Source organism: Pyrgilauda ruficollis, unplaced genomic scaffold, assembly GCF_017590135.1.
Source record: "Pyrgilauda ruficollis isolate IOZ18807 unplaced genomic scaffold, ASM1759013v1 scaffold43, whole genome shotgun sequence".
Taxonomy (NCBI): domain Eukaryota; kingdom Metazoa; phylum Chordata; class Aves; order Passeriformes; family Passeridae; genus Pyrgilauda; species Pyrgilauda ruficollis.
Window position 1 is genome coordinate 11339043 of NW_024525823.1, and position 27997 is coordinate 11367039.

The 27997-nt window shown below is 37.3% G+C and overlaps 1 protein-coding gene across 2 annotated transcripts; it reads right to left on the bottom strand.

Moving 5' to 3' along the window:
- Positions 1 to 1444: 1444 nt before the first annotated feature.
- GOPC (golgi associated PDZ and coiled-coil motif containing) lies at positions 1445 to 27988 on the bottom strand. 2 transcript variants are annotated; one of them, XM_041478059.1, is made up of 9 exons: positions 27571 to 27988; positions 14451 to 14615; positions 12183 to 12206; positions 8726 to 8901; positions 8286 to 8451; positions 7197 to 7292; positions 6249 to 6413; positions 5364 to 5544; positions 1445 to 4842 (listed from the first exon to the last, which is right to left on the bottom strand). In XM_041478059.1, exons 1-9 carry the CDS (start codon positions 27838 to 27840, stop codon positions 4724 to 4726), a joined length of 1362 nt encoding a protein of 453 aa, XP_041333993.1. In that variant the 5' UTR covers positions 27841 to 27988; the 3' UTR covers positions 1445 to 4723. The 2 variants fall into 2 exon arrangements, with proteins under 2 accessions (XP_041333993.1, XP_041333994.1); XM_041478060.1 differs by lacking the exon at positions 12183 to 12206 and having other exon boundaries at positions 27571 to 27893.
- Between the last annotated feature and the right edge of the window lie 9 nt (positions 27989 to 27997).

Genomic DNA, 27997 nt, shown 5'->3' on the forward strand with positions numbered 1-27997 from the left:
TCAACTCCTCGGTTCCCTTACAACTATGAAACTTCTGAAGAATTGGGAACTGCGTCCTATGGGAAAAGACACACTGGACAAGGTGATAATATGTTCCAATTATTATAGTGTAAGTTGAAGCTTACAAAGGCAAGCTTGAAATATGTTAGCCCATATTTTTTCAGGCCATTGAGCTGAGGTTTTAATCAGCAAAATCAGACTTCCACATATACTAAGGACATGTTTCTCTTCCTGTCATGTGTGGGTCTCTGGGAAAAAAAAATGCGGAGGATTCTTCAGTGACCACAGTCACTGGGAGCATCCTCTGAGGTTCTTCAGCAGGACACTGGAACACAAATTTTGAATGATCTTCTTTGATCTCAGGTAACATAAAGAAGTAATTTTGTTTCTCCTCTATCATCTTCATTCATAGCTGCCTCCATTCCTCTGCTTGTTTTACAACTCAAGCTAGATTTCTCTCCTTTCCCTCTTCTTTCCATCTGCTGAAGTCACCCATATCTAAACCCTCCTAAAAAATTTAGAGCTAAAAAATAAACAGTTAACAGTTTGAGCCCTCACCAATTGTACATTCTACATCTTTTCATCCAACATGACTCAGCCTTGTCTATTGAGACAGTTCCTACGCTCACAGTTTTCTGCCCTCTGCTTACACACTCCCAATAAATCCTTAAGCACTACCATAATTATACTACTACCAGTTACCACAGCACTGCCTTTCACTTAGCTCTCTGCTCATTCAGATGAACTTCATGCTTTAGGGTGAGATGACCACTCCAGTACAGGTATACAATTTAAAACACAAAACAGACACTCAATCTGAACAAAAGGACTTAAATATCAGGACTAAAAGTTGTAACTTAAAGGGAAGTGTTTTGTAACTGCAGTGGAAAACTTTGAAGACTTCAAAATGCATGGAAAACAAACAAACACCAACCAAAAAAATAGAGATAAAGGGCAGTTTCCACAATTTTAGCCAAATTACTTAACCCTTTGACAGATCTAGGTCTTTATAGCTCTTCCTGGTCAAGGGTTTCAGAATATTTATGGTATTATTATACAGTCAGAATACTTATGGTATTATTATACAGTCAGAATATTTATGGTATTATTATACAGGCTTCAGTCAGTTTTGGTATTATTATACAGTCATATGCATTATACTGCAAATATTTGTTGTCTTTTAACTGAAAAAGATTCAGCAGAAAATGCATCTCAATGAAATCTCAGACATGTCCTGTAACTGTCTTTCAAAACAATGTATTTTGCTCTTAATTATTGCCAGCCAAGACTAGATTAGAGTCAAACTTTACATTATGCTGTTCTGGTTTCCCCCATATTAGCTTTTTGGCCAGGTGTGGACTACACGCTTAACAGACAAAAAACACACACATGGTTGGGTCTTTTTTATGTACAAAAAGAGAAAAAAATGAAATACAACTCTGAATTAGGTGCAGAAATTACTGCAATGCAGAAGAGTATATTTATTTACAGTCTAATAAAAATATATTATTTTCAGCTCAGCTAGGTGTATACATGTTTTGCAAAATGTTCTATCTGCTACAGAAATGAGAGTAACCCATAATGTAATTACGTTTGAACAAATACAATAAATATCTGTATTTTGTTTGATACAACTGTGGATTAACATATATTGAGATGGATACAAACCTTCCTCACTGCCAAGAATACACTTCTACAAAGGAAATACTACATACAGCCTTTGATCAGAGTTAAATTTATTGCCGTAAAGCACTTTCCTTATCTTACATGCTTTTAATTAACATTGGTCCCAGATGCCAACAAACACTGTCCACCTTTAGCTTAAAATACAATTGTCTTACAATTGAAGATTTTAATAGGAAAGGAATTATATACCAAAAAAATTGAAAAATTATCTTTAGAATATTATTTTATTTTTTTAAGTAAAAATATATATACACACGCAAGTAAACTGTTTTACACTTTAAAAAATAAAAATTAAGTCTGAACACTGACTTTCCTCAGAAATTCTTCCAAGTCTAACTCATTAAGCCTCTGGGAATCAGCAGGACTGAGTCTTCCAGTTACCGACAAAGGGGAGAATACACATTTGTCCATTGAATCTGGAAATCTCAACTTGCAAAACTTTTCTCAGTTTAAATATTAACCTCTAAGCATTTCAGTACAATTGCAAATAAACCAGTATGTTAAATCAGGTGGTAACAAGTACAGCATAAGTGGAGACAGACTGTAGTGTCTGAGTGAAATCCTCCCATCCACAGCTTCCTGAACAAAGATTATAAAAACTGCTGGGAAGGAAATCTGGTGATAATTTACTGCTACCTGATATGTCTACTCCCAGTCATCTTCCTCAGCAATTGTTCCTTCTGTTGATCTCATATAGAGATAAAAATAAAGAAGAGCAGAGAAAAGGTCTAGCAGATGAAGAAGAGAGCACAGCATCACGTGAAACTGGCAGATGAGGAATGTTAGGAAAGTAACTCTAGAAACATTCTTCCACTTCAGGCTAAAACTGATCAAATGCATTGAACAGAAAATACAGTGCGCCATGAAGTAAGGAAGAAAAAATAAATTAAAAATTTCATCTTTCCCTCAAATAAAGGGAAACTGTACAGGAAAATTGAATGTCTTTTTAAAAAGTTACAAGACTAGTTGGACAAGTCTAATTTCTAAGAACTGCAGGAAGATTCCACAGCAATGATTTTCAAAGACAAGATGACCACAACTGTCTCTTCCTGACAGAGAGGACATTGTGTGTTCCAGGCCACAGACAATTTCAGAGTGCACTCTGCTTGAGTAGCTGTGGGAAAAACACAAATCTGGATGCAAACATTCTGGCAGTGGATTCATCTGCTAACACACAGCCAATGTGTCCTTAAGTTTTTGAAGCTTCAGAAAAAGAAACATGCCTGAGGACCTGTTTCTTCTTCACACAGCTTTATTTTTAAATACTAGTTTCTGTTCGGTGAAAACTGTACAGCCTTGACTATTTTAAAAACCTTCAACAGTATGCTGTACGACAAACACTAGTATAAAAAATGAACCAAATAATGTTACTCCACTGAGTAAGTGAAGCTCATGCACACGCACACACACACACACAAAATGACCGTGTAAATAGCGAAGTTAAGGGATTTATAAATAGCAAAATCTTTGAATAAAGTATATACATTTTTAGGCTTTTTCTATAAACATATAAATATATATAGTGCTCCTAGGAGAGACAAGGTAACTGTGTTCTACGTCACAACTTAGAACATAAGATTAATTGATGTTACTCTAAAGGCCTTTGAGGTTTTTCCTTATGTATTTATATCCTACACAGTTAACACTTGCAAAGATGTCTTTTCACATTAGTTCCACTTTCAATGTACAAAACCATTTTATGTTACAGTTCAACAGCCTGCAGAGCAGTGAACAGGAAAGATGGCACTGCATGCTGAAATAGTAAGTGTGAAGAAAATGTAGAGCTTGTCTGTGGAGTGTGCTGCTCTTCAGCAAGAGCTACAAACGAGCATGAGAAACTGCTCGAGACACCACCCTCAGCCTCGCCACCTGCAGACACGCCAGGGGCCTTTAGATGCACACCAATAAAAAACTATTTTAAGATACACTGCTCTCACAAAGGGAGTAACATTTTGCTTCAACAGTAAGACAATTATAGGTTAATAGGACAGCCATAACATAACACAGATAGGGTCAGGCACCGTATGACTCTGAGAACTTCCTGTAAAGTACTGTGCACTCAACTTCTACTTCCTTAAGGATTATTTGAATGTGAAATGAGTATGTTCAGTACCCATCAAAAGCACTCATCATTTCATAAGGTCAAGCTAATGATGACCAATTCAAACAACTCTGTATTAGCAATAACCATATCCATTCAAAAACAAATGCTAAATTGATGATGCTCAGAAAAAAATACCAAAGGGCTCACATTAATTGTGAGTAAATTTTCAACTAATTTCACTTTTAAACCCCATACTACTCTGTTTAACTACTTTTGGAGCAGGTTTCAAATGGAACAAATGGTGGTGAATTTAAATAAAAACAACAAATGCAAAAATCTCACTCATAAAATTACCATGGTTGAACAATCATGATTAGCAAGCACTCCACTGCTTACATGGGTTTTGATAGTCTTTGCTCAAATAAAAGCTTTCACCTTTACTAGTCTGAGAAAAAAAAAAAAAAAGTGTTTTTTAAAGTTACACTTCAAAAATCCTAAATACAAAACACATGGATGCAATGGAACAAGTGTCCCCCCCATCTGTCTAGGGTTAAAGAATGTTTCACACCAAACCGAACATCAGCTGTCCCTTTAAAACATCAGAGGGTCAAAATTAGGCCTGTCACTCATTATTCTGCTTCCTTAGGGACATCAATGAGATTAAAAGTGGAACATACTGAGGTTATCCACTTTAAAAATCCCACTCTTTGGTGGGACTACTCTTTTATTATTAAAAGAAATTCATTTCACATGCTGGGTGTTCGATAACTACTGTATGTCACGCAAAAGACAGTTTTCCACATTTAGAATTGCTCACAATGAAGCCCTGAGGTAACCGCCTTTTTTCCAGGCAACAGTAATACAGTTCCTTTTGACATTTAATCATCCTTTTACAACCTATACTAGTATATGCAACTTTAAGCAGTCAGTATTGATTATCAATTGCTCCCAAAGATGGGATCAGTCCAGGTTTTGCTTTTTTTTTGATAGTTTTTAGGATAATGACTCAGCAGAATGGGCTAACTTGGGTGCAGTGTCTTCTAAAGAAGCTTCAACTGAATTCCCCAGGTCTCCATTTTCATGTCCATCAATACTTGGCTTCTTATCAAACACTGCAAGTTAAAAAGAAAATTTATTTAAGGAAAGAAGCAATCTTGGGAAGGACAGATCAGTGATCCTTGTTTCAAAAGCTGCAATGTTTCCTGAAATGACTACTAAAATTAAAGCTGATAGGTTTTAGCAGAACAGAGCATGGCAGGAAAATAGGAACTGTTTCTTTGCTTTTCTAATTTAAAAAATGTATCTGAAGAAGTCACCAACATGAAGTGTTAAGGGGAATTAACGACTTCTAGTCAGAAGTAGGAAAAGATAAGAATAAATTTGAATTTCAGCCTTTGGGAAAAGATGACCAAGAAAAAAGTTCATAAGTTAATTCAGTTAATTCAGTTGTATCTAAGTAAACCAGGCCAAACAGTGAGGGACCAACCAGATGAACTGACAATCTATTAGTAGGTTAATTGAATTGACAGCAGATTAATTTCACAATGAACATAAAAAAAGTATTTTCCAGAAATTGGTTTGCATATTGAGACTTCAGAATTAAACTGCATGTAACACATTTTAGAAGGTTTACCTTGTGAGGGTTTGACATCCACATTTGCATCTTTCCTATTAGAACTTGAATTTGCACCTTCTTCCAATTCATCAAGATACAAACGGTAACGGTGTCCACTCTCATCCTCATATTCTACATTTTCATCATCCGAATCAACTTCTGGAGCAACATACACTACTTCAAATTCGATTTCACCTCTCTAAAATGTAGCCAAAAATACAAATTTACTGACTACTGCACAGCTACCCAGCAGGACTACCAAGATGAGCTAGGTTACTAAAAAAAATACATTTTACTGTTGTAAACATATTTCTGTAAATTCAATTCAGTTGACACTGATTCAACTGTGTTGAATATTTTGGATAGGTGTCTGAGTTAAGTTTATACTGACTAAATTAGAACAGCTCTATAGCTAAGCTTTACCAAAACTACCCAAATTTCTTATATGCCAGTACATTTCAAACAGTGATTTTTAAAGAGGAAGTTTTCTGATAAATTAGGCACACGTGTTAATTGTCGGAAAATGGGATGCAAATCAGGCAGAAGATTCTGGACCACAAAGGATATGAGAAACATTGTTTGGCTGGAGCTGTTCAGTCATAAGAGTAAAGCATATGTCAATAAGTATTTATTTCTGTGGGGAAACGTAATAAATTGATTTTCATCAGCCTTACTGAATAATGATTAGCCAATACATGTTTAACTGAACAACTTCTGACCCAGCATTTCTCTCCTTAAATTACAAAACATAAGAGGATTAAGTGTAAGGTGATAGAGCCTCAAGAATCACTGTAGCTTAGCATTACACTGTACTTAAGAGGAAACATTAAAATTCAAGGTAATTCAAAAGGCAGAACACAGGAAGCGTCTAAATGTGCCTATGGATAACAGGTCCAAACTGACCTGTTGGGAAAGAATAGTTACAGCTTCTTTATGCTTGGCATCTCTTAGATTAACTCCATTTACTGCCAGAATAGCATCACCAACATGCAGTCCTCCACATCGATCGGCAGGCTGCCCAGGATGGATTTCAGAGATCAGTATTGGAACACCATGCTCCTTCCCACCCTATTTAAAAAAAAAAGAGCAAATTTTAATTAACTGAGATGCCTTTTAACATAAAATTGACATTCTGATAGTAGCTCCTAAAGTGCTTATTTCAACTTCTATTTTAGAAAATTAGAAATCATTCTTCAAACAAAGAATGTCTAAGAATGCGTGAGCTGCCTCCCTTAATTCTTCTCCCCACAGAAGAATGGAAAATTTCTAATATGTACTCAAAGTCAAAGCACACAATTCTGAATACGAATAAAACTATAAAATCATATACAAACTCATGAAAAGCAGAAAACCTCACTAAAAAAAACATACCAGGCACCATATTGACTTGCAAGAAACAGTATTCGTATTTCAAATAAAAATCTCATAGCCAAAATTTTCCAAATTTGTTGTAAAAAGTTTACACCGCTTTTGTTAGGTGAGAGATGCCAATACAGATATTTTTAAAAAAGTTATAATCACAACAGCTAAGCCTTGGAAGTCAGGTCTCTGATTGTCTCTGCTCTTCTAAATATTTACACCTGGAATTACCCCTGGCTAATCTGCTTAAGTGTCTATACCCTACACATAAATAAAAATCCTAAGTTTAACATAAAGTAGCAATTATCTATTTCCTAATCTATCAAAATGGGTCTTGAAGTTCTGTGACCATAATGACCATAGTTATGGGTTTGTGTATGCTTTTTTCATTTGTTCTAACCACACATTTACTGATCCATGCATCTTACAGAAGTAGGAATACAAACTTGAATTGCTGCTTCTATGTCATAGAAAATAAATACAAATATTTACTGTGATTGAAATTCCTAGTCCTTCATGGTCTTCTTTAACTAGCAAAACTTTTCTGATTGGACCAACACCTTGACTCTTCTTTAAGGCATCAGGATCCTGGTTTGATAAAAAACAAACATAGCACAAACATAAATGTGTGAACCAAAAACTGATGCATTTCAGCATTTTGGGTTTTTGTAATTATATATAGGCAGTGTTATGAGCAAGAGTTTTAAACTAGCTCCAAGCAGGACAAACTTACAGTGCCCCTTTACAAAAAGAGAATGATATCAGAAAAGATTCTTCATTATGCACCCCGATGAGAATAATTATTCAGATTACTTCACTGCTGATTAGTGCACAACACAGAACTTAACTTCAAAAGAAGGAAATCAACCACATATTAAAAACACTAAGAGACCACATGAAGGAGTGCTGATCACTGCTGAAATGCTATATGATGTAAACTCATCTTAAAAGTACCCAAATCACAGAAGATGATGTAATATACTCCCAAGGAAGAGGTTGCTTGCTCGAGTTTATTTTTACAGTAATAAAAATAAACCACACCAAAAGCCATTGAACACAAATCTAAAAGAGAGACTAAATAAACCAAGATTTGTTTTTTCCTTTTGTTAAGTCACTGATGCCATTATGCATACCTTTAAAATCACAAATACATGTGTCCATCAATGTTTTATATGCAATTAGCAACATAAGCAGTAAGACCCATCTGACCAGCTAAGGTATTTAGAATAGCTCAAAGCAAAGCACTTTGCTGAAAATGTCTGGTTTTCTGTACTGAACACTGAGGTGATTGACAGGACATGCGCCATGTTGGGTGAGTTTTACCAAAGATACCCATAGTGAAATGCTGTTTAAAGGTTTTATTTTTAAAAGAACATTTAGGAAGAAAAAAAAACCAAAAAACCATGGTCATTTAGAGGGATATGCTATTCAGCATGGAACTGTCCTTCAACATACAAAAGGACAATATATTTACAAGTGACATTTGAAAAAAACTCAACACTGAAGTGAAAACAATCACAAAGATGAAGAGGCAATTCATATCTGGAAATCATGGAGGAATGGCTGATCTTTTCAACTTACATGTCCTGGTGGGGCTTGCATTGGTCGTTTGAGATCGTTCCGACCTCGACAAGCTCTAATGACAGTTTTGTGGCGGTGAAGGTGTATTTCTGCTTCCAGCTGGTTCCACAGCTTGTCGTGAGCAGGTCCTTTCATATCCCGGCCCAGCAACTGAATCTGCTGGACCCTACACAGTGACAAAGAGAGTACAACAATGTTGCACTACAACAGGAAAAGCAATGCACAGTAGGACTCATACACCTCATCCGCCTACAGCACGCGATCACGCAGCAACCGGCGCAAGAACCCTGGGGATTTTTGCTCTTCCTTTTGTTAATTAACTGGAAACATGAGGCTTTTCCTCCTTAGTCTTACCCTTGAACCTGCCTCTGGGGATGCAAAGGAAGGAAACAACAACAACAAACATCTTATGCTAGGGGACATGGATTGACTTCACATACCTTCCAGCTAGTTCCTTATCTAAATACTTGGCTGCCAATCTTGCTCCATAAACCTCAGCCTGAAGCACAGCTATGTGTCTACGGAGGGCTTCATTCTCCTTCCTCAGCAACTTCACCTCAGCTTCCAGTTGAGCTTCTTTGACTTTTTCCTTCTTGTTAGCTTCAAGTTCTCTCTCCTTTACAATGACAAAAAAAACCCCAACCAAAAACAAAGAAAATAATATTAAAAAGCTTTTATCCAAGTTAATAATAAAAGAACTTACTGTTTCTACACACACAATCTGAAATTATTTTCCTGTGTACAAGATATGCATGCAGGAAAAGAAATTAAACAAAAAACAAAGCAGGGACTCTGGCACTACAGCTAGTGGTTTGCATACTATCCTACACAAAGGTGGCAGAAATTTAAATAGCCTGAATATCATCCTTACATTTTCTTGTCTTGCAAATAGGAGATGGAAAGTTAAGCAATACTATTTTCAAAATTAAAGAGTAACCATGAAGCTACTAAATATTTCAATTTAACTAAATTCTTAAATGATTCTTAGGATGATGATGACATGGAAATGTAAGTCTGCATGTCCTTAAAATGACAATTATTTTCATGCAAACAACCAAGAATGTCCAGCCAGAGACATTTCCAGATCAGAGTCTGAAGACCACATGAATAAAGCCAAGGATTCTACACATGAAGATGCCCACCCTGACAAAACCAGAAGAAAATTAGTGCAAAATAGCTCTGTTAAAAAAAAACCCAAACAACAACCAAACAAAACAAAAACAAAACCCACATTAAAACCACATTTTAAGCAAGCTATCACCCTGTGCTTCACCCCCTGAAAAACGAATTATGGAAATATAAATTAGTTCCACACTGCTCCATCCCAAATGTACACAAATTGCATAGTCATTACCTTTTCTAATACCCAGCATACTGGTGCAAAAGGAATTAGATTGCTAATCTACAAAATCTACTTTAAGGAGAGTGTGCTTGATAACTTGTCTTTTATATCTTGTTCTGCACACCTTTTACAAAGTGGGAGAAAATCTCCACCACAAACCAGGAAAATAGTAAAGATACAGGGCCTAATACTGTTTCCTTTCAAAACCAGCTGTCAACTGAAACAGCAATAAAAACTAAGTTCACCATAATGCATTTCTAAAGGCACCTGGAGTACCCAAAAAACCCCGTTCTCTGTACCTGTACCAATTACATTGTTAAAAAAATAAAACCAGGTAGTGCTACTAAAGAAGCAACAGGACAGATATAAAATTTTACAGAACTGGCAAGACAAATCTGCTATCAAATTGTGCATATGCTATTCACTATTCCAAGCCTGGATATAAAACCATTAATATGGTCGATATCACCACATTTGAGAAACTATACAAAATTGGTCCTTCCAAATGGAATTATTTTCACAACAGATATATGGAAGCATTTACTGACTTTGCCAGAAAGTCACCTCTGAATTTGATAGACTCTACTGCCTCCCTCATCTGTTAAATACTTTTATCAGTTTAGAAGAACGGCGTACACACATATGTACATGTTGGTCACGAACTGCCCAGCACAGTGCTCAGGAGGAGCAGCTCAAAGATAGCTTGAAATCACTGGCATTTCACTTCCTGCAATTCCCATGATGCCCCATCTTCAGATCAAGTTTGGCTCCATAGGCATCTTAGAAAACATGCCACACAAAGCCACTTCTGGTCTCTGGCCTTTGGGCTGGGGTTGTCCTGTGCGAATGACTCTGCAGCAAATCTCTTTCTGAACTGCAGGATCACACCTAAGCCAGGAATTTTGACTAATCTACATTTCAAAACAGGACTTTCTAAGATTATACCAGTCCTTTTTACTATTACGTTGGTCTTGGGCTATTTTCTTTACAAGAATTCAAGAGTGCCACCACGCTGTGCTGTCTTCTGCCACACACTTGAGGAGAAAGAAGGGTCACAGTTCAGACTTAACATCTGTTTTACAGTAGCTACAAAGTCCATGTACAAATACAATGTTCCTGTTAGCTCTGTTCCTGTTGTTCCTGTCAATATTGCATTAAGGTGATCTAAATAGCAGTATAGGCTCCCTGTTTGTCCACTTTTAGAACACTTATTATTTGACAAATATAAAAATACAAGATAGGCATTAAGATAGGCGTATTCTAACCTCCCTCAGAAAAGTGAATTGTTGAAGTGACCAAAGATTCTTGATTACACCAGCGAATTTCAAGCAGCACATTTTACAGTATTTATATAAAATAGCCAGCTTAAACACCCTCATGCAGACTCAGATTTTCCATTGATTTTCTCTGAATTTGGTTTGTCATTTAAATTAAACAGGAAGCCAAATGTTACACTTCTACACAGAATCACTTTTATTCATGCATTTTAAAAGTTACACCTAAAATACAAAAATACAAGGGAAATGCAATCCCATAGAAGTGTTCTCTTCCTATTTTCTCCGTTATTATGACTACTCTTTTATGACACAGGTGAAAATTACACCCAGAAACCAATCTTCTATGGACTGTCTCCAACTGATCACCACATGAAATAAATAAAAAAATATTAAAAGATTTGCAATACAGAATTTCTGAAGATGTCCTGAAAGAGCATGTCCTGTTTTGAATGACTGTCAAAAGATTTGATGAAAGTCTCAAAAATGTTTAAAGAAATCAAGAAAGTTAAGTTACAGAACAGTTTCATGCTTTCTAGTGTTCATAGTATGGCACGGGTTGTGAAAACAGAAAATGTATTTTCTGTTGGTAATATTAAAAAAAAAAGTTACAGAAAGGTTGAAGACTAAAGCTTACAGTTACCAGCTATTCTGTGGCTTTTCAAAAAACCCAATACTGAGTAATGATAACAAAGCATGTAACACAATAAAAGTAGAAAAGCTGTTTAAAAACCTTTCAAGTCTATCACTGTGAAAAGATAAAAGTCAATTTTGCTTCACTTTTTATTTATATCTGTGTAATTGAGTTCATATGCTTTTGGCTGTTAAATCAGTCAGTAAACCATATTAAATCATGCCCATGACAAAAATAAGGGGAAAAAAGGAGAAGTTGACATGATTTTTAAAAATACAACATGCAGAATACTTCATATTACATTCATAGATGCGTACAGCGTTTATGCTTTAGCAACTGTATAACCTTAACAGTATTTGAGATACTGCCAGAACAATCTTTCAGAATGTCACGTTGCCAGATATCACCCCAAACTAGCTGTAGCAATAATAAACAGAATACATACGGAATTAGGAAAGAGGGCACCACATCTAGAAAAGAAAAATTAAAATGCAAAGGAAATTCTTTACACAGTATCTTTCCAACTGTTGAGATGAAGGAACAAGCCAGATCTGTTTTGCCAGTTTCTGAGGCCAACATATATATAAGTTGTTGCACAAAACAAAAGCACTGCTTAAACATAAAAAAATGGCAATCAGCATACTTACCATTTCATCCACAGATAGGACAGACTTAAGACAGAAGAAAAGAGTTCCATAATTAGAGAAACAGGCAATAGGAACTTCAAGAAAATGCAACAACATAAATTACTTAGCCCAAAAGGACTTCACCAGCAGACTGTATATTTCATCAGATGGCACAAAGAACAAACACACTGCTACTTAGCAACAATTTTGGTATTTTATAGTGAAATTTATTAAAAATCTTACTAAAAACTTAACTTGAGTGTAGCATTGAAAATAATACTTCCTAAAATACCAAGAATCTCTATAAATAGCAAAATAATGCAATATACATAAAAGAATCACAGAAAAATCCAGTCTGTAATATAACATTATAAAGGTAATAGATTTTTTTCCTTTCAGAAAGAACAACATAATAGGAGTTAGAAGAGGGACATAAAGGACAGGCAGAAGTATCAGAAAAGGCATCAAGTAAAAAACTACACAAAAAAAATTCAACCAGGCAACTTCATACTCTCACAAAGAGTTATTACGATTGCACTAAGAAGATTCCCCACTCCTAAAAATGGACTTGGCCTAAACTACACAATTATCAATTGCTTAGCAATCTAAACATTTTAAAATGTCCTAGTTCACCACTGTGTACAGTTCTACAGATTACAGGGTATACATTTATGCTAAGAGTCTAAAGAGTCTACATTCAAAATAAGAGTGTCTATCGCTCAAGAAAGCAGGAAGTCAATTGATTGAGCTTTATTTCCCCATTGCACGTTCTGTTGACACAGTTCTTCTTTGCCCTCAGAGACCTTCTGATTGCCAGAAGGTCAGCACAACAGTTTCATTTACCCAAACATCAGAGGTCCCATTTTATTGTCATTTAAGCAGCCCCAGTTTCGCTTGTTCTAGCTTCGCAAACTTTCATAGCTTTCTTTATCTAGAAGAGTTTAAAGTTGAGCTTCTGTCCTTTAAAACTATGAATTCCCTAAAGGCAAAGTAAAATAAACTCAAAGCACTAGTCCTCGTATTTATAAAAAAGAAAAACTAAAGGAAATTAAACAGATAATGCCAGTCTAAGCTGTTAATAAAGTTCAATTTCAACACAGATAAAACTGAACCAATGTATGTAAAATGCTTTTATTGTCACCTGTGGGAAGAAGACTGCTGTCAATAGCATGGAAATTTAATATATCTTTAGAAATCATTTATAATAAGGTAACAAGAAACAAAATGCTTAAAAGTACTAGTCTGTGTGTGAGTCAGAAGCTAAGTCAAACTAAGAAAATCTGGGGACCAAAACCACTCACAGTGATGTGTTAACTTAAAAAAATTTCTACATGTAAACCTGCAGTCTAACACTTACAAAATGCTGGTGATATTTAACTAATGCTTGTTTAAAAGCCACAAGAATTATTTACAGCTCTAAATAAACTTCACCATACTGTAGCCATAATTTAGTAGAGAAGAAATTATGTGTGGACAATCCAGAAAATGTTGCTCTTATACTGCATATACAACTACGTAGCCCTATGAAGACAGCTTTAATCAATTACAGCTTTTGAATCTGAAACACAAAGAATTTGGGTTACTCCTGTTGTTCAGTGATTAGCCTAGGCATCCTTTAAAACTTATAGTCTACTACTGTATTTTATTGTACATTAATTAACGGGACAAAATAGCAAAAGAGACTAATCTAATATTCCATGTATGTTGGGAGTAGGTATTTGCAACCAAACACAGACTTTGATTCATACCAACAGTTAGAAATCACATGTATACAATACTACTCTCCTGTATTTTTTAATTTACCAAGTCATAGTATTAAAGCCTGAATTTGTGGAGTGGCTAGTAACAAGGCAGTCTATACTTGGGCTATCAGTCAATGCCAACTAACTGCACAGATTAATTGCTGTTATCTTTTGGTGGGCTTTGTAAAGGTCTGAGTTTAAAAAAAAACATGCAGTCTACTGAGTGCTTCTATCAAAGCCTTCTTCTATTATCTTTTGCTTAATAAATCACAAAAACTTTTTTTTTTTTTTTTTACTTTCAGAAACCAGTAAAAATTGATTATTTAAAAAAAAACCAACTTATTAAATCCTTACTCTTTATCCTGATATTATTAATCTTATTTTTAATGGTTGCTAACAACCAACTACAAATGTTACTTAAAAGCAAAAAAGTTAATATTTTTAACATGAGAATTTGTAATCAGCTTATTCACACCTTCCAAGGAAGAACTTCAGCCAGGAGAGGAAGAAGAGTAACATAATCCCACATTCAAGCTGCCATACTCACCAGTTTTGCCTTAATAGCCCCAGAGTCAACATTCTGACCAGTCTTGGCATGTAGCTGAAGCTGAACAGCGTGGAGCTGCAAAAGCTGATCGTGCACTTCCTTTTCCAATACTGCTTTCTCTGCCTGTGTTTCTGTCAGCTCAGACTTCAGATCAACCAGCTGTGCCTGTGGAGATACAATCCATCATAGTAATGAGAGCAAGGATTAAATGGGGTCACCAGAACTGTGACACATAACAGCACTTGCTGGTACAGGGATGCTGCACCTGGTGGAATACAGGTTAAGAATACCTGCTGTCACACATTCCCCAGTAACCTAGCTTTAACACTGGATCATTTGCAGAACTTTCTCCCCAACTTGCCACAAAATTCATGCAGCCACAGAACCAGCATCAAATGACCATATATCCAAGAGTAAAAACAGCTGAGCTTTCCTTCATGCAGACAAATGCATGTGATGCTGGTGTTCACTCCAAACCAAGGCAACAGCATTAAACCTATGTAGGATTTACACCCAGAGCAATGTAAACAGAACTTTAAATTGTAAAATGATCAAATCTTACTGAAAAAAATTGCTCAAAGTAAAATGACAATTATTTATCCAATGCTGAAGTCAAATGATCCTACTTACAGCTGGCCTACTTTCAACCGAAAATATTTCAGAGTTTAACTGAAATAGCAAATTAGTTGGATAAACCAGAAGTCATGAAATGCCCCTAAAATGCATATGCAGAAGACAAGAAATAGTTATTAACTCTTGAAAAAAGTGGTTTTGAAACATTTTAAAAACAGTTTTCATGTAAGGTTTATTTACAAAGCAGAAATCTGTAATGAAAGAACAAACATTAACATGTTTACAAAGTTACTTATTATCTAAGTTCAAGTAGCATTTTATAAGATAAGCTACATTTAGATAAGCTTTAAAGCTACTATTTGCCAAAAAAAACCCCAAGGAGTATGATTTCAGGGGATTTTTAGGTAAATTCCTAGAGTACATTTTTGAATCCAAAAGATTTGGAACTAAAGACCAAAATGAAAAAGTGACTAATTCTTAAAAAATGCCCTCTCATTATTAAACCAGGGTATTTTAGGCATTTTAACAACATTATACTAACATTCAAATTTACATTGAAACTCAAGTTGCAAGGCAACTGGTATAAAATGTCTGTGTCTGTTAATGAAAAAAAAGCAGGAAAGATTTGACTATCAAATCAAATCAAAGGGGAGGATTTACTGTGTCTAACTTCAGGTACACAGTTTAGATGGATAGCCTCCTCAAGCTTCCAGAGTAATTCAGACACCAGTAGGCACTTCCAGAGGTGATTCAGAGCACCCAGGGTGCAACTGATGAGACGGAGCAAGCCAACCTCCAGCATGTGGCTGCCAAGAAGAACAATCTCCCCTCCTGCCTCTTGGCTATGCTCTTTAGTCCCATATCTCTGGAACTGAACACAACAGAACAACCTTCCTTGAGGCAGAGCCTCAGCAGATCAGGCCAGCACTTACTTTTTGCCAAAAAAAAAAAAAATGGAGCTGCATGCATTTTCACTTTCCAACTGCCAGAATAGCAAAAAAAAAAAAATTCAAAAAGTTGCAAACCCTTGCAAGAACTCTAAAGCAGAAATTGCCTTTTACAGTAAGATGATATTTAAAACACTACAAAGCCAAATGATTTCAGAGAAATGAGTTACTTACAAAGCTGCATTGCTGTCCCCAGTGACCAGCCACAGTTAAAGTCTCTGCTGTGGCTTACCCACCTTCTAACAAAAGCAGACACACACCTGAACTAACACAGCAAATGAAAATATCAGCAGCATAAAAGCTGATGATACAGTACAGAGCAGATAACAAAGACCTTAATAATGAAGGCACAGTTTGACCCAGTCACAATTTCACATAATAACAATATTTTGTTATTATTACATACTGCATATATTAAGCCTATTTAAAAAAAAAAAAAGGCACCACTACTGACCTACTCCTTTCTAACAGCTGACATGCTGACTTTTATCTACTCTAATTCAAAAGACCTGCAGAATGGCAAAGTGGCAGAACAGCTAAATTAGACCAATTTAATATTTTCCAGCCTCACCTAATAAATAATGGCAATTGGAGTTCTGGTGGGAAAAAAACCCCAAATTTATTTCCCTGTGCAAATAACAAAGTAGCAAGAATGATGGCTACCAGCTTTGTTGGGTGAATGAAGCCCCAAACGTATCAAAAAAGACTGTCAAACATGTAATAAAAATTAAAAGCAGTACTCTACATACAACCTGACATTCAAATTCATATCCTGCTGTTTTAATCACACAATGGCCTGGGTTGAGAGGGACCTTAAAGCCTTGGTTCCGACCCCCCTGCTATGGACAGGGATACCTTGCACTAGACCAGGCTGCTCAAAGCTCCATCCAACCTGGCCTTGAACACTTCCAGGAATGGGGCACTCCAGACAACCTGTTCCAGTGCATCACCACCCTCACAATAAAGAAGAGGGACCTTAAAGCCTTGGTTCCGACGCCCCTGCTATGGACAGGGACACCTTGCACTAGACCAGGTTGCTCAAAGCTCCATCCAACCTGGCCTTGAACACTTCCAGGAATGGGGCACTCCAGACAACCTGTTCCAGTGCATCACCACCCTCACAATAAAGAATTTTTTCCTATTATCTAATCTAAATGTACTCTCAGTTTGAAACCTCCCCCTCGCTTTGTTACCACATGCTCTTGTAAAAAGTCCCTCTCCCATCTTTCTTGTCCCTTCCCTCCAGTTACCGTAAGGATTGAATAAAGAGCACAAAATAAAAAAAAAAAAAAAAAAAGCAAAATGAGTAATGATAAGAGCATATATAATGGAATTAACCTGTTTATGCATTATGAAAAGTCATAAATCTATCCCCAGGAACCGATGCAGACACAGGAGTCATACCAAAATGCAAACACAAGCTACTTTCATATCCTGTGATTTACTCCTATGAAGGTTGACAAACCTTTACATTACTTCACAGAAGTCCTGCCATTCTCAGCTCAGCCAGCTCACTTAATTTTCCTTGATATTGCTCTTACTAGCACCAAATTCCCCAATTAGTTATAAAGAAAACATATGAAAAGACTGTTGGAAATTCAGCCTCTCTATCTTCAATTTTGGAAGCTACTCAGTAAAAGCCAGGGATGGGGCAGAGATAGCAGATGAAATCATGAGCACAAACAAGGACTATCAGTAAAGCCATTCCTTCCCAGAGCACCATTCACTGTATGAGGCAAGGGCTCTGCAGAAAAAGATGGTGCCAGATAATATTATATTTCTATAAACATAATAGGATAAACACAAGGATAAACTAATGCTGCACAAGCAAATGTACTAATCCTTTAATCTGGATGCACTGTCCAACAAGACTGTCAAAGAGAGATGGCCATGTATTCTGGTGGTCACCTGCAACTACCCTAGAATTTGCAGAGAAGTCAGCTGGGGGCAGAAGTTACAAATACCCAGCCACAGGAGACCATTGAGCTTCATGGTTAGGTGAGTGCAGAAAGAGCCACCGAACAACAAAAACAGAACAGAAACTTTGAACGGGGAACAGTGAGGGGCAGAGGTTGAAGAGAAGCTAACGTGTTGACTTCCATAACCTCCTCTTAACTGTAACTTGCTGATTCAGCCCAAAAAGGAACCCTTCTGGGCAGAACACAACTGTGCAGATCAGCAATTACCACTCATCAGCAAGCACCACACTGCAAGGTTACACCTCAGCTTCTCTTTGCTCCCTCCTTTGCGTCTCTGCTCCAGTCAATGCACAGCAAACAGCACCACCAGACTGTGGTCATGGAAGTAGGATTTAATCATGAAAACCTACACCTACATGAATCAAGCAGACAGGACATGAAACTACTGCTTCAGATTATCACCACAGGCTATTTCTAAATTCTAAATAGAAGTCTACAATTCAAGTAAAATAGAGATCTTGTCCAAATTCATCAAATAGCAAAATTCAACATTAATCTTCCACACAATCTAACATCCAGATGATACCAGAAAAATAGTTTTAAAAGGCTAACAAAACATTTAAGCAATTTTGGGACATATTTTGTCATTTACCAGGTGGTTTGTATTTCTCAAAGGTCTTACTGCTATGAAAATTACATGCCAATTTCAACTGAAATAACTCAAGAATTTATAAACTACTCTTTTTAGTCACATAAAGATAAAAGAAATCATGGCATTAAGCAATTAATATTTCTTCCACAGAACATGTCAAAAATTTTAAAAGAATAAAAAATCTCTAGACAAAAGAGCCCATACATTGCCCTATTTTTAATCACCAGTTCTTATTTCAGGTTCAAGCAGTTACAAATTATAAAAAAATTTAGTTTGTTACATTATCTTACATTCAGTATGTATTTTAAGCTGGCAATAAAATAAATGTCATCTCAAATGCTAGGGTTAATTGCATTTATAGTCATGGAGTTCCTGAAGTCTTAACTAGTGTTTTGCATCAGGAGTCTTAGAACAAAATATTAGTATTTAACTCTCTTCCAATCAATTTATATAATATTTTTCATATGATGGTCTGAACTCTCATTGGTACATTTTTCACAGAAAAGTGACCATTAGTTATGCTAACAGAATACTTAGAATAACTAACCAAAAATAATTTATTTCTATTAGATCTCAGAGACATACTCTAAGATCTTATACTAAGTTTACACATTGTAAAAAACAAGAACATAGATCTTGCCCTGGGCAGCTTACAATGTAAAGACACCAAGGAAGGGATGAATAAATGTAACAGAGAAGTACAAATACAGCTGGGTATTTTTGTACAGAAGTGCACGACAGGAAGCAGACAAATGCTAAAACCACAAGTTACATACGACTGCTCAGAAGCATCACTGCTTGAATGAGGCACTAGAAGATGGCAATATTGCAACCCCTGAAGATCTAAAGCGTGAGGGGAAACACACAGAAACTGAGAAAACTTCACAAAGTGGGATGATGGTGACTTACATACCATGGTGACAGGAAACAACCTCCGGATCTAAAGCGTGAGGGGAAACACACAGAAACTGAGAAAACTTCACAAAGTGGGATGAAGGTAACTTATGGTTACATACCATGGTATGCATACCTACAGGAAACAGCCTCCACCACTGATAGGGAAAGCAGCTGCAGGGCGGTGAGGGGCAAACTGAGAGATGGCATCATTAGACAAAGTAACAACAATGGGTTTAGCTTTGGGAAAAGCTTTTTCATCTTCTGAGCTATCATTGCAGTAACTTCTGCAATATGGACAAGAGTTGCATTTGAGTTAATAGATACAAAATATATCTATGACTTGCACATTGCCCAAAGTGAAGCCAAGCTGAATGGGGAAGCTGGGTCACAGCCTGCATACTACTAGGACAAGACAGCAGCATTATTCACCACAGCAAATAAAAATGAGACCAAGACAGACCTCAATCAACTCAAAGTATAATGAATGCACTTCTTGGTATATGAATTTCTAGCTCAAAAAAAAAAAAAAAGTCTAGACATAGTTCAAACATAATAGAAAACTCAGATTTTTCAGCAAAGGGAAGCTAGACACATACAAAAGGATCCATTAGCAGCCTCAAGTGACTAGAAGTCAAAAGGCAAGAACTCATCAAATGCCTTTAGTTTTTGTTTAATTTCAGGCCTTTAGCATACACCTTATTCATTCTTATGCCAAGCCTTCTAAACTCATAAAAACTGAAAACTGTCTAGTTTCTAAAGATTTTTTCCTACCATATAACCTCTGATTGCCAGAAGCTAAAAGTTCATTCAGAATTTTTTAGTTACCTAAATAAGGCCATCTTGAACCATCTTTTTATCTGTATGTACACATTTTTCCCTATTTCATCCTTCTTCCCTGTTGACTTGAACGGAATTAATTTTCAAAATACAAATGAATCTATTAAAGTGGTAAAGGTGTGTATGATTAAAGTTCCTGCAGGAAACAACTTTTACACTAAACAGCTGCCAGTAGGAAAGAGTGACAGATTAGTGCCCTTTCAGAGGGAGAAGTGGGAAGAGTCAAATCTTTAGCTAATTTATTTGTTTAATCCTCACAGAGACCGAAGCCGACAGCCTAGTGTATAGGCAGCACACGTGCAGTTCTGAGCTAAAGACTGAGCTGCTGTCTCGTGTCCAGCCAACTAACCAAAAAATGTAGGGATGAAAAGGCAAAGGAAAGGATGCTGTGATGTGAAAACTCCTATATCATGCAAGAGAACAGGAACTGCCTGAATCAGAAGGTCTTAGTGACTTGGAAAAGTGCTCAACACTTCCATTCCCCACAAATCACGATATTACCAAGCTCCATTGATTCTGTTAATAATAAAACACCTCTGGTGTACAGATATATATATTTAATAGCTAATTTTGAAGGACAGGTCCTTATGTATCTTGCTTTGGGATCAAACCAAAATACACAGTCAAATCAAGTTTATGAGGTGCTTTATTCCCTCAGCAGCATGTCCTTATGTAATTTAGACTAGACTCCATAAAGTTCACCAACATATGCATTTATGTATTTCAACATTTCACTCCTGATCAGGACTATTAATCTTCTGATTTAAAGGCTGCAGGACCCAGGATCAAGAAACACAACAGAGCGCACTACAATGCTCCAATTACTCTGTGGCTCCTGTCCCAGCATATGCACAAAAAAGCAGTATAAATATCAAGATATGACGCTAGCATATTTGCTTATCATTTCATTCTGGAGGCATTTTTTTAAAGACAGAAACGTCATTTAAAGGCAAATGCAGGTAAAAAATAAAAATCTTATAATTATGCTTTACAAAAAATGAAATCATTATTCCTTAGTGTTCCCATAACATTACACAAGTGCAGGACACAAAAGTTCTTCAGAACATGACAGCTGCAGCTCCTACAGCCTGCAGATACACACTCAGACACCAGATAAGCAACAACGACAGAGCCTGGCCTGCACAGCCCACATACTGCCACGTTTTCATGGGGTCCCCTTGCATCAGCCCCTTGATGTGAAGTAGCCAGAGCTCTTAATTATTACATTTCTCTAATTCCTTGAGGAAAGGATTGTCTCCATAATCTCACCAGTATCACTTCACCACTTTGCCTACAGGTCTCCAAAAGACAAGAACACTCTACTCTTCCTCAGTCTTGACTATTCAATTCTTCCTGCCTGCTGAGCAGCATTTGCTGCAATTTGTCACACAACCCCATTAAGTTTAATGGACTGCTTTGAATGAGAAGCCATGGAACAGAGCAGAGCCTGTTTAATCTCATGCTGCTCCCTGCAAAGCTAAACAATGTGACAGCACTGCACAAAATGAGTTTCTGAATAGATGATACACTTGGAAACCATATTTTTTGTGACAACCCTCCCCCAATTTCACCACAGCCAAAGATGAAAATATTTCAAGATATTATTGGAAAAGGCTGTACTGACAGATTATTAGATTATATTAAAAGCCTTTACTTCATTATTATTGTACCCCAAAAAGAACCTTTGTGATTTCAATTTTTAGCTAATGATAAATTTAACAAAACAGTCTTTATCATGTGGCTAATAAGAACTTGAACAACAGAATTTATGACTAATGACTCCCTAAATAAATAATGGTAATAAATAGTAGTGCAACTATGTAAGTGGTCTGGGTAAAAATGCAGTGTACGATACTGAAGACACAAATGAATCATAAATTAATTTAATCCACTTTTATTATGTCCCATACAGAAGATAAAGGACATAAGACAAATGAGATGCTGCATTTCTCAGATTCTACTGTAGTCCTGACAAAACATTCAGGGTCACCAAATTAAAAGGATGTAAAGCAAGACTCCTACTTTTCTGTCTTCTCTGCAGAAGACCATTCTTGACATGTAATTATCTGTACACTTTTCCTCCCAACAATTAAAGGACAAATAATAATACCCCATCTTAAATAAAGCATCTTAAAAATCTGGTTTCCATTTATATAAATAAATGGATACATCCACCTACATTTTACACCCGTGACTGATCTTTTTCACCTCTATTATTAAAATACTGGCTACTGTTTCTTGCTACTGTTTTACTTTGCGCTTGACTGTTTTATTCTGTTTACACCTACTTACAGAAGAACAAATCACTTTTTTTTAAAAATCATTTTGCTGATAGGGACGAATTTCTGACTGCTTCACAATGACTATTTTTGTCAGGTTGCTCATGCTTCTAGTTACTTATGAGGAAGACACAAATCAGTTCTTAGAAGTTGTATTGATAGTTTTAGTGTTGTCATTATTTTGAAACCCATACTACCTATGCAAAGTAAATCAGTAAAAAATTTAAGAAATATAAACTAATACACTGGTCTCTTCTTACTTTCTTTTTGGTAATTCCCAACAAATGAGACAGAAAAGGAAAACACCTTACCACATACAGACTGAAAATTAATTAGGCGAGTTAAATTTGTACAGAAGTATATAGGCTTCTGATACAGGAAAATATTAATTAAGTACAGGCATAAATGTAATTAGACAGGGCATAATGATTCTGAGAGAAGTTATATGTATCACACCAATGACAACTTAGTACATAAGCTGACTGGGAAAATGCATGTAATCTGTATTTCCTGAATATGCGAAAAATGCTCAAATTTTAGGATATCAAATTAGCTGGACCAAATCCCACTCCACTGATATTTAAAAAAAACCATACTCTATCTAGTACCAATAAATTTCTAATCCAAAAGAGAAAAAGTATTAAAAGTCCAATTAATAAAATAACTACTGGAAATATTAATGACATTTGAAAAAAGTAAATAAGCTACTGCAAATATTCTATATGTATGTATATACATACCTCATATGGACAAGAAAATATCTTGGTCTTCAACAAGTGCATTTCTCAACCACACAATAAAGGAGAGAGGCAAAAAAAAAATCCAGACAAACCTTCCTAAGAAGGTGTATGGTCCTACGTTGACTAAAGTAGTGCCAAACAACAGAGCAAGACTGTACCTCTGCAGTGTGTCCCCTAAGATGGACTTGCATGCTTATGGAAAGTCACCATACACATAAAGCCACATACATTTAGCTTTTCCAGTTTGCAGATGGGGTTTTTTACATATGCATCTTCACATTACCCACATCATTTCAGATGTGCTTTAACTGAATAGGTTACAAGTCACTTACAGAAGAATTCCGCTTATAGAGCCATGTTCCTCTAAACATGCTGATCCAACTTAATCACGGATATTAAACTACATTTAACTTCTTAGACATACATGGTTTCCTCAGCTTTAGCATATACACAGGCCTAATACATCTGCCAAGATACAGGGTGTGCTCCACCAAACATTCCTTTCTAGCTTGTTCATTTAAAATTGCAGAATCAGATTGGCAGTTGAAGTGCCAGAGTTAAAGTCAAGCTCAGTTTTCACTGGCACATTGACCTACTTCTTTTATTTCTATAAAAGTGCAGATACACAGAACTTTTATTTTTTGAAATGGACATTTAGACAATGTCATAGTCAAATGACAGTTAAACAGGAAAAAAACCCTATGAACTGCTTCTCAGTTAAACATTTTCTAAAATCTCACATACTGACCACCAGCATGCATTTGCTGATTTATATGGCTTTCCAACAGAGAATCACAAAAAATATCCTTCAAAATGTCTGTCACCAGTTCTAAAAGACCCAGATCCTTGCTATCCTACTAACAAGATACACTTCTCCATTTGTTCACAATTAAATGAGGCTGATCTCAGAAAAGACAGCGGCTTGTATTTCCAAACACCTTTTTTTTCTCCTCTTTGACAAGCTACTTAATTCAACTCTGTCCTACTGTGACCAGCAGGAAATTTATGAAAACAAATCCTCCCCCCAACATACCATTAGTTTAATTTAAGACTGAAAATATTATTAGCACAGTAGTAGACTTATAAATTTTCACCATCCTAAGCACAATTAAATTTATTTGCATACATACCCTATGCGTCTGAAATACCTTCAGGCTCCCTCTAAAAATAACCTGGCCCAGAACTGCCAACATATAGCTGCCTCTTGGGAAACTACTGTCTTCCTGGGACACTTCTTTCACTATCCAGAAACATCCTTCATATAATATTTTATCTAGACTCCTCTCTCTAGCAGTAGATATACAGCAAGATGGCAACAATTTTTTTGGCAAGTCCTACAGCAGGATCTTCTATCCAGCAGACCTCAAGCTGTGTCTCTTAAAAGTGATTGTACCAGTCAGAGAATGCATATTAAGCTGCTAAAGTGGATAAACCAAAGTCTGAACTGCATGCATTTCTTTATTCTTGCCTGCAATGTTATAAGACTCAACAATTTTGATCAAGGAAATGGTATCCACAAACAATAGAACGATATTCATAACTTTTTGTTGTTTTCCTTTATGAAATAATATCATTTATTCAGTAAGACAAGTCCAGTCAAATGCAGCTGCAGGAGTAAACTTAGACAAACTTAGATTCAGCCCAAGTGTTATTTTAATCCAAATAAGGGATTTATTTGTAGTATTTTAGTATTTCTCAACATGGATCTAATTTATTGGCTTAATAAGTGCACCTAAGTAAACTATTACAGAGGACATTTTTGTGACTGCAACAAAAGCTTTGTATCAAAATGTACAAACAGTATGAAGTTACAATGGTGAGTTATTAAGAAATGCTTGCCACCTTAGAAGTTACATGAAGTACAGTAACTCACATTATAAAAAAGAAGTAAAACCACCAATCACATCCTAAATGCCAGTACTGATGTTAGTGATTTCTTTCAAAATACGTAACTGTACTCTTCATATTGGTCACTGGGGCTTCTGACTAGAAATCTGTGCACATAAGAAGACAAGACACTCATTTTCAACAGAGCAGCTCCATCTTTTGGAGATTTTAAATGGCAGCTTTCATTTCATGTTTATGAGTCCAATAAACATGAGGTCCTAAAATTAACAACCTTCAAGGCAATACTAAAGTCTTCTAAAGGTCTATTTGAAAGATAAAAACTCCTCTGTGTGTGTGAGGCCTAATACTACTCACAGTAATAAAAATACTTTACAAAGTAACACTTTTTATTCACTGCCAAAGCACTCACTCTAGATTATCAGCACCATTTTTATCAAACAATTACCTCAAGCATACACAAAAATAATGCTAATTATTAACGACTGCTAACTGGGCTCCATTGCTCTCCAACTCTTATGAGATTTCAGGCATAGATCTTCAGTTCTTTAGGTGCTCCTGATGATTTTAATTAGATACAAAAAACCTTTCAGGATCTGAGCTGTATCATTTCCTTTCAAAATATTTAAGCTTGAAACAACCTTTCAAAGAAATCCACTCTCTTAAAATAACCTGAAAACTCATGTGGTTTACAGGCCTGCACACAACAAGCCCCCATGCCTGTGCAACATGCAATAAACTCTGATTGTCTACCATAAACTCACAAATCTCATTTTACTACGCCTATACTTCATGAAGCCCACTTTATAGGTTGGTACTGTATATGTGTGTGCAAACATATATATGTATCTCACCCCAATACTGAAACATGTAAGACAGTATATCAACATAAACATCACTACAAGTTTGTGGTGAAATAAAGAATGAGATGAAAAAAATCCTAGTTTAACGAGATCTTTGTTCTACTCTGAAAAATCCTGCTCCTCTGTAAAGTTCTTGAGCATTACAATGTCTTCATACCAGGAAGAAACCTGATTAAAACCACAGAAAGTCAACTTACTTCCTAGTGAAAGACACACCTTCACAAGAGCAGGTTACTGCTTGAAGACTCTAAGATTCTTTTATTATAATAAGTGTAACACAAAGGACTGAAAGAAAGGAATTCTGTCTATTGAAGCTCTAACAAAGCCCATATTTTCACGGTGTCTCAGAATTTCCCCTCTTACTGCTATACCCTTACAAGTTAAAAGAACAAGCAATAGAAGTCTAAAAAGTATGCCCTGCAAGATAATGAAGAAAATGGAAGGCTTCAGTCCAGGGAAAAGGTCACTGAGGAAGAAACATCAAAAGCCCTCTAATTGTAATTAAAAGACAAGAGGGCAGCTCACATTCACACCTGCTGAGGACACCACAAATAATACCAAAGACACTCAGGCTGGACAGATATGACGTGACCATGAAGTTCTCCAGAATCTCCTCCCAGAGCATTCCAGTTCTTTCACAGGTGAAGGGACCTGCAGCCCTGTCTCTCAGCAGCATCACGACCAGATACCTTGGCTCTGGCTTATTTTCTCCCAGCCTGACTGAAACTCTGTATCAGGCATGAAGAAAACCTTCCAACAGGAAGGCTAGTTATTATTCTCCTCACAGAATGTGCAACCCCTGCTATTATTTTCAGTTACTAGGCTTGGCAGAGAGCTATTTGATCTGCTTTGAAGTGTGAAGGAACAAGAGGATCTGTCAAAGGCCATCCCAAATCCACTTTTCTGTTTCCTTTACTTGTAAGGAGGAACAATGTCCTCATTTTGACTACTGACTCTAAGCTTTAAGCACCTCAATCGTGCCTTTGACCCTTCTTTTACAAGCTTTTCCAAATTCACAGAATCTAGGAATAAATTAGGCTGGAAAAGAACTCTGGGATCATCAAGCCCAACCTGTGAGCAATCACCACCATGGTAACCACACTAAGACTCTCCTTAAACACCTCCAGGGACAGTGACTCCATCACCACCCTTGAGAGCACATTTCAATGTCCAACCAGCCTTTCTGTGAAGAACTTCTTCCTAATGTCCAACCTAATCCTCCCCTGGCGCAGCTTAAGACTCTGTGCTCTCGTCCTGACTCACTGCAGAGACCAGCCAGCCGCATCTGTTGCCAAAGATTCCTGTTTTCAACACCACACACAACTCCTTAGGCACGCACCGCTCCATGTCGGAGCTGGAATTATCAAACCCAGAGGGAGGATGGCCGCGGCCAGGCCCGAATCCTAAAACGCGGGGCCTGGCGAACCTTCCTCAGCAGCTTCGGGCAGGGAAGGAGCAGGAAGAAACCCGGGGGAGCTCCCGCTGCCCCCGGGGCAGGGCCCGGCCCCCGCGGCACGTCCGGGGATGCGCGCCCGGCCCGGCCCGGCCCGGCCCGGCAGCCCCCTCACCTCCAGCTTGTGGTTGATCTGGGACACGGTCTGAGCCTTGTGGCAGAGCTGGGCGAAGCACGAGCTCAGGCTCGTCATCTTCTGCCGCCCCTCGTACGTGATGTCGGCCTGGTCGGGGTCGATCTCGCCCAGCAGCAGGTCCACGTCCACGAACGCCTTGTCGAACTCCTTCTCCAGCACCTCCAGCCAGCGGAACATGGACACGCCGCCGCCCGCCGAGGCCGGGCCGGCCGCGCCCGGACCGCAGGGACCACCGCCGGCCGCCGACATGCTGCCGCCCTTTCCCCTCACAGCGCACTGCCCGCACTGCCCGCGCCGCTGCCGCGCGCGTGCGCGGCGGCCGCGGGGCCGCCTGCTGGTGTGGCAGGCAGCGCCGGCCGAGCGCCGAGCCACCGAGCGGCCCGCCCGCGCCGGCAGGGGGCGCTGC

Excerpts from the sequence above, each read along its gene's own strand:
- GOPC (XM_041478059.1), bottom strand. The coding sequence starts at position 27,840 with ATGTCGGCGGCCGGCGGTGGTCCCTGCGGTCCGGGCGCGGCCGGCCCG. Across the intron at positions 8,902-12,182 it reads TCCTATCTGTGGATGAAATG|GAGAGAGAACTTGAAGCTAA; the intron begins GTAAGTATGCTG and ends GTCATTGTAAAG. Across the intron at positions 8,452-8,725 it reads GATAAGGAACTAGCTGGAAG|GGTCCAGCAGATTCAGTTGC; the intron begins GTATGTGAAGTC and ends GTCACTGTGTAG.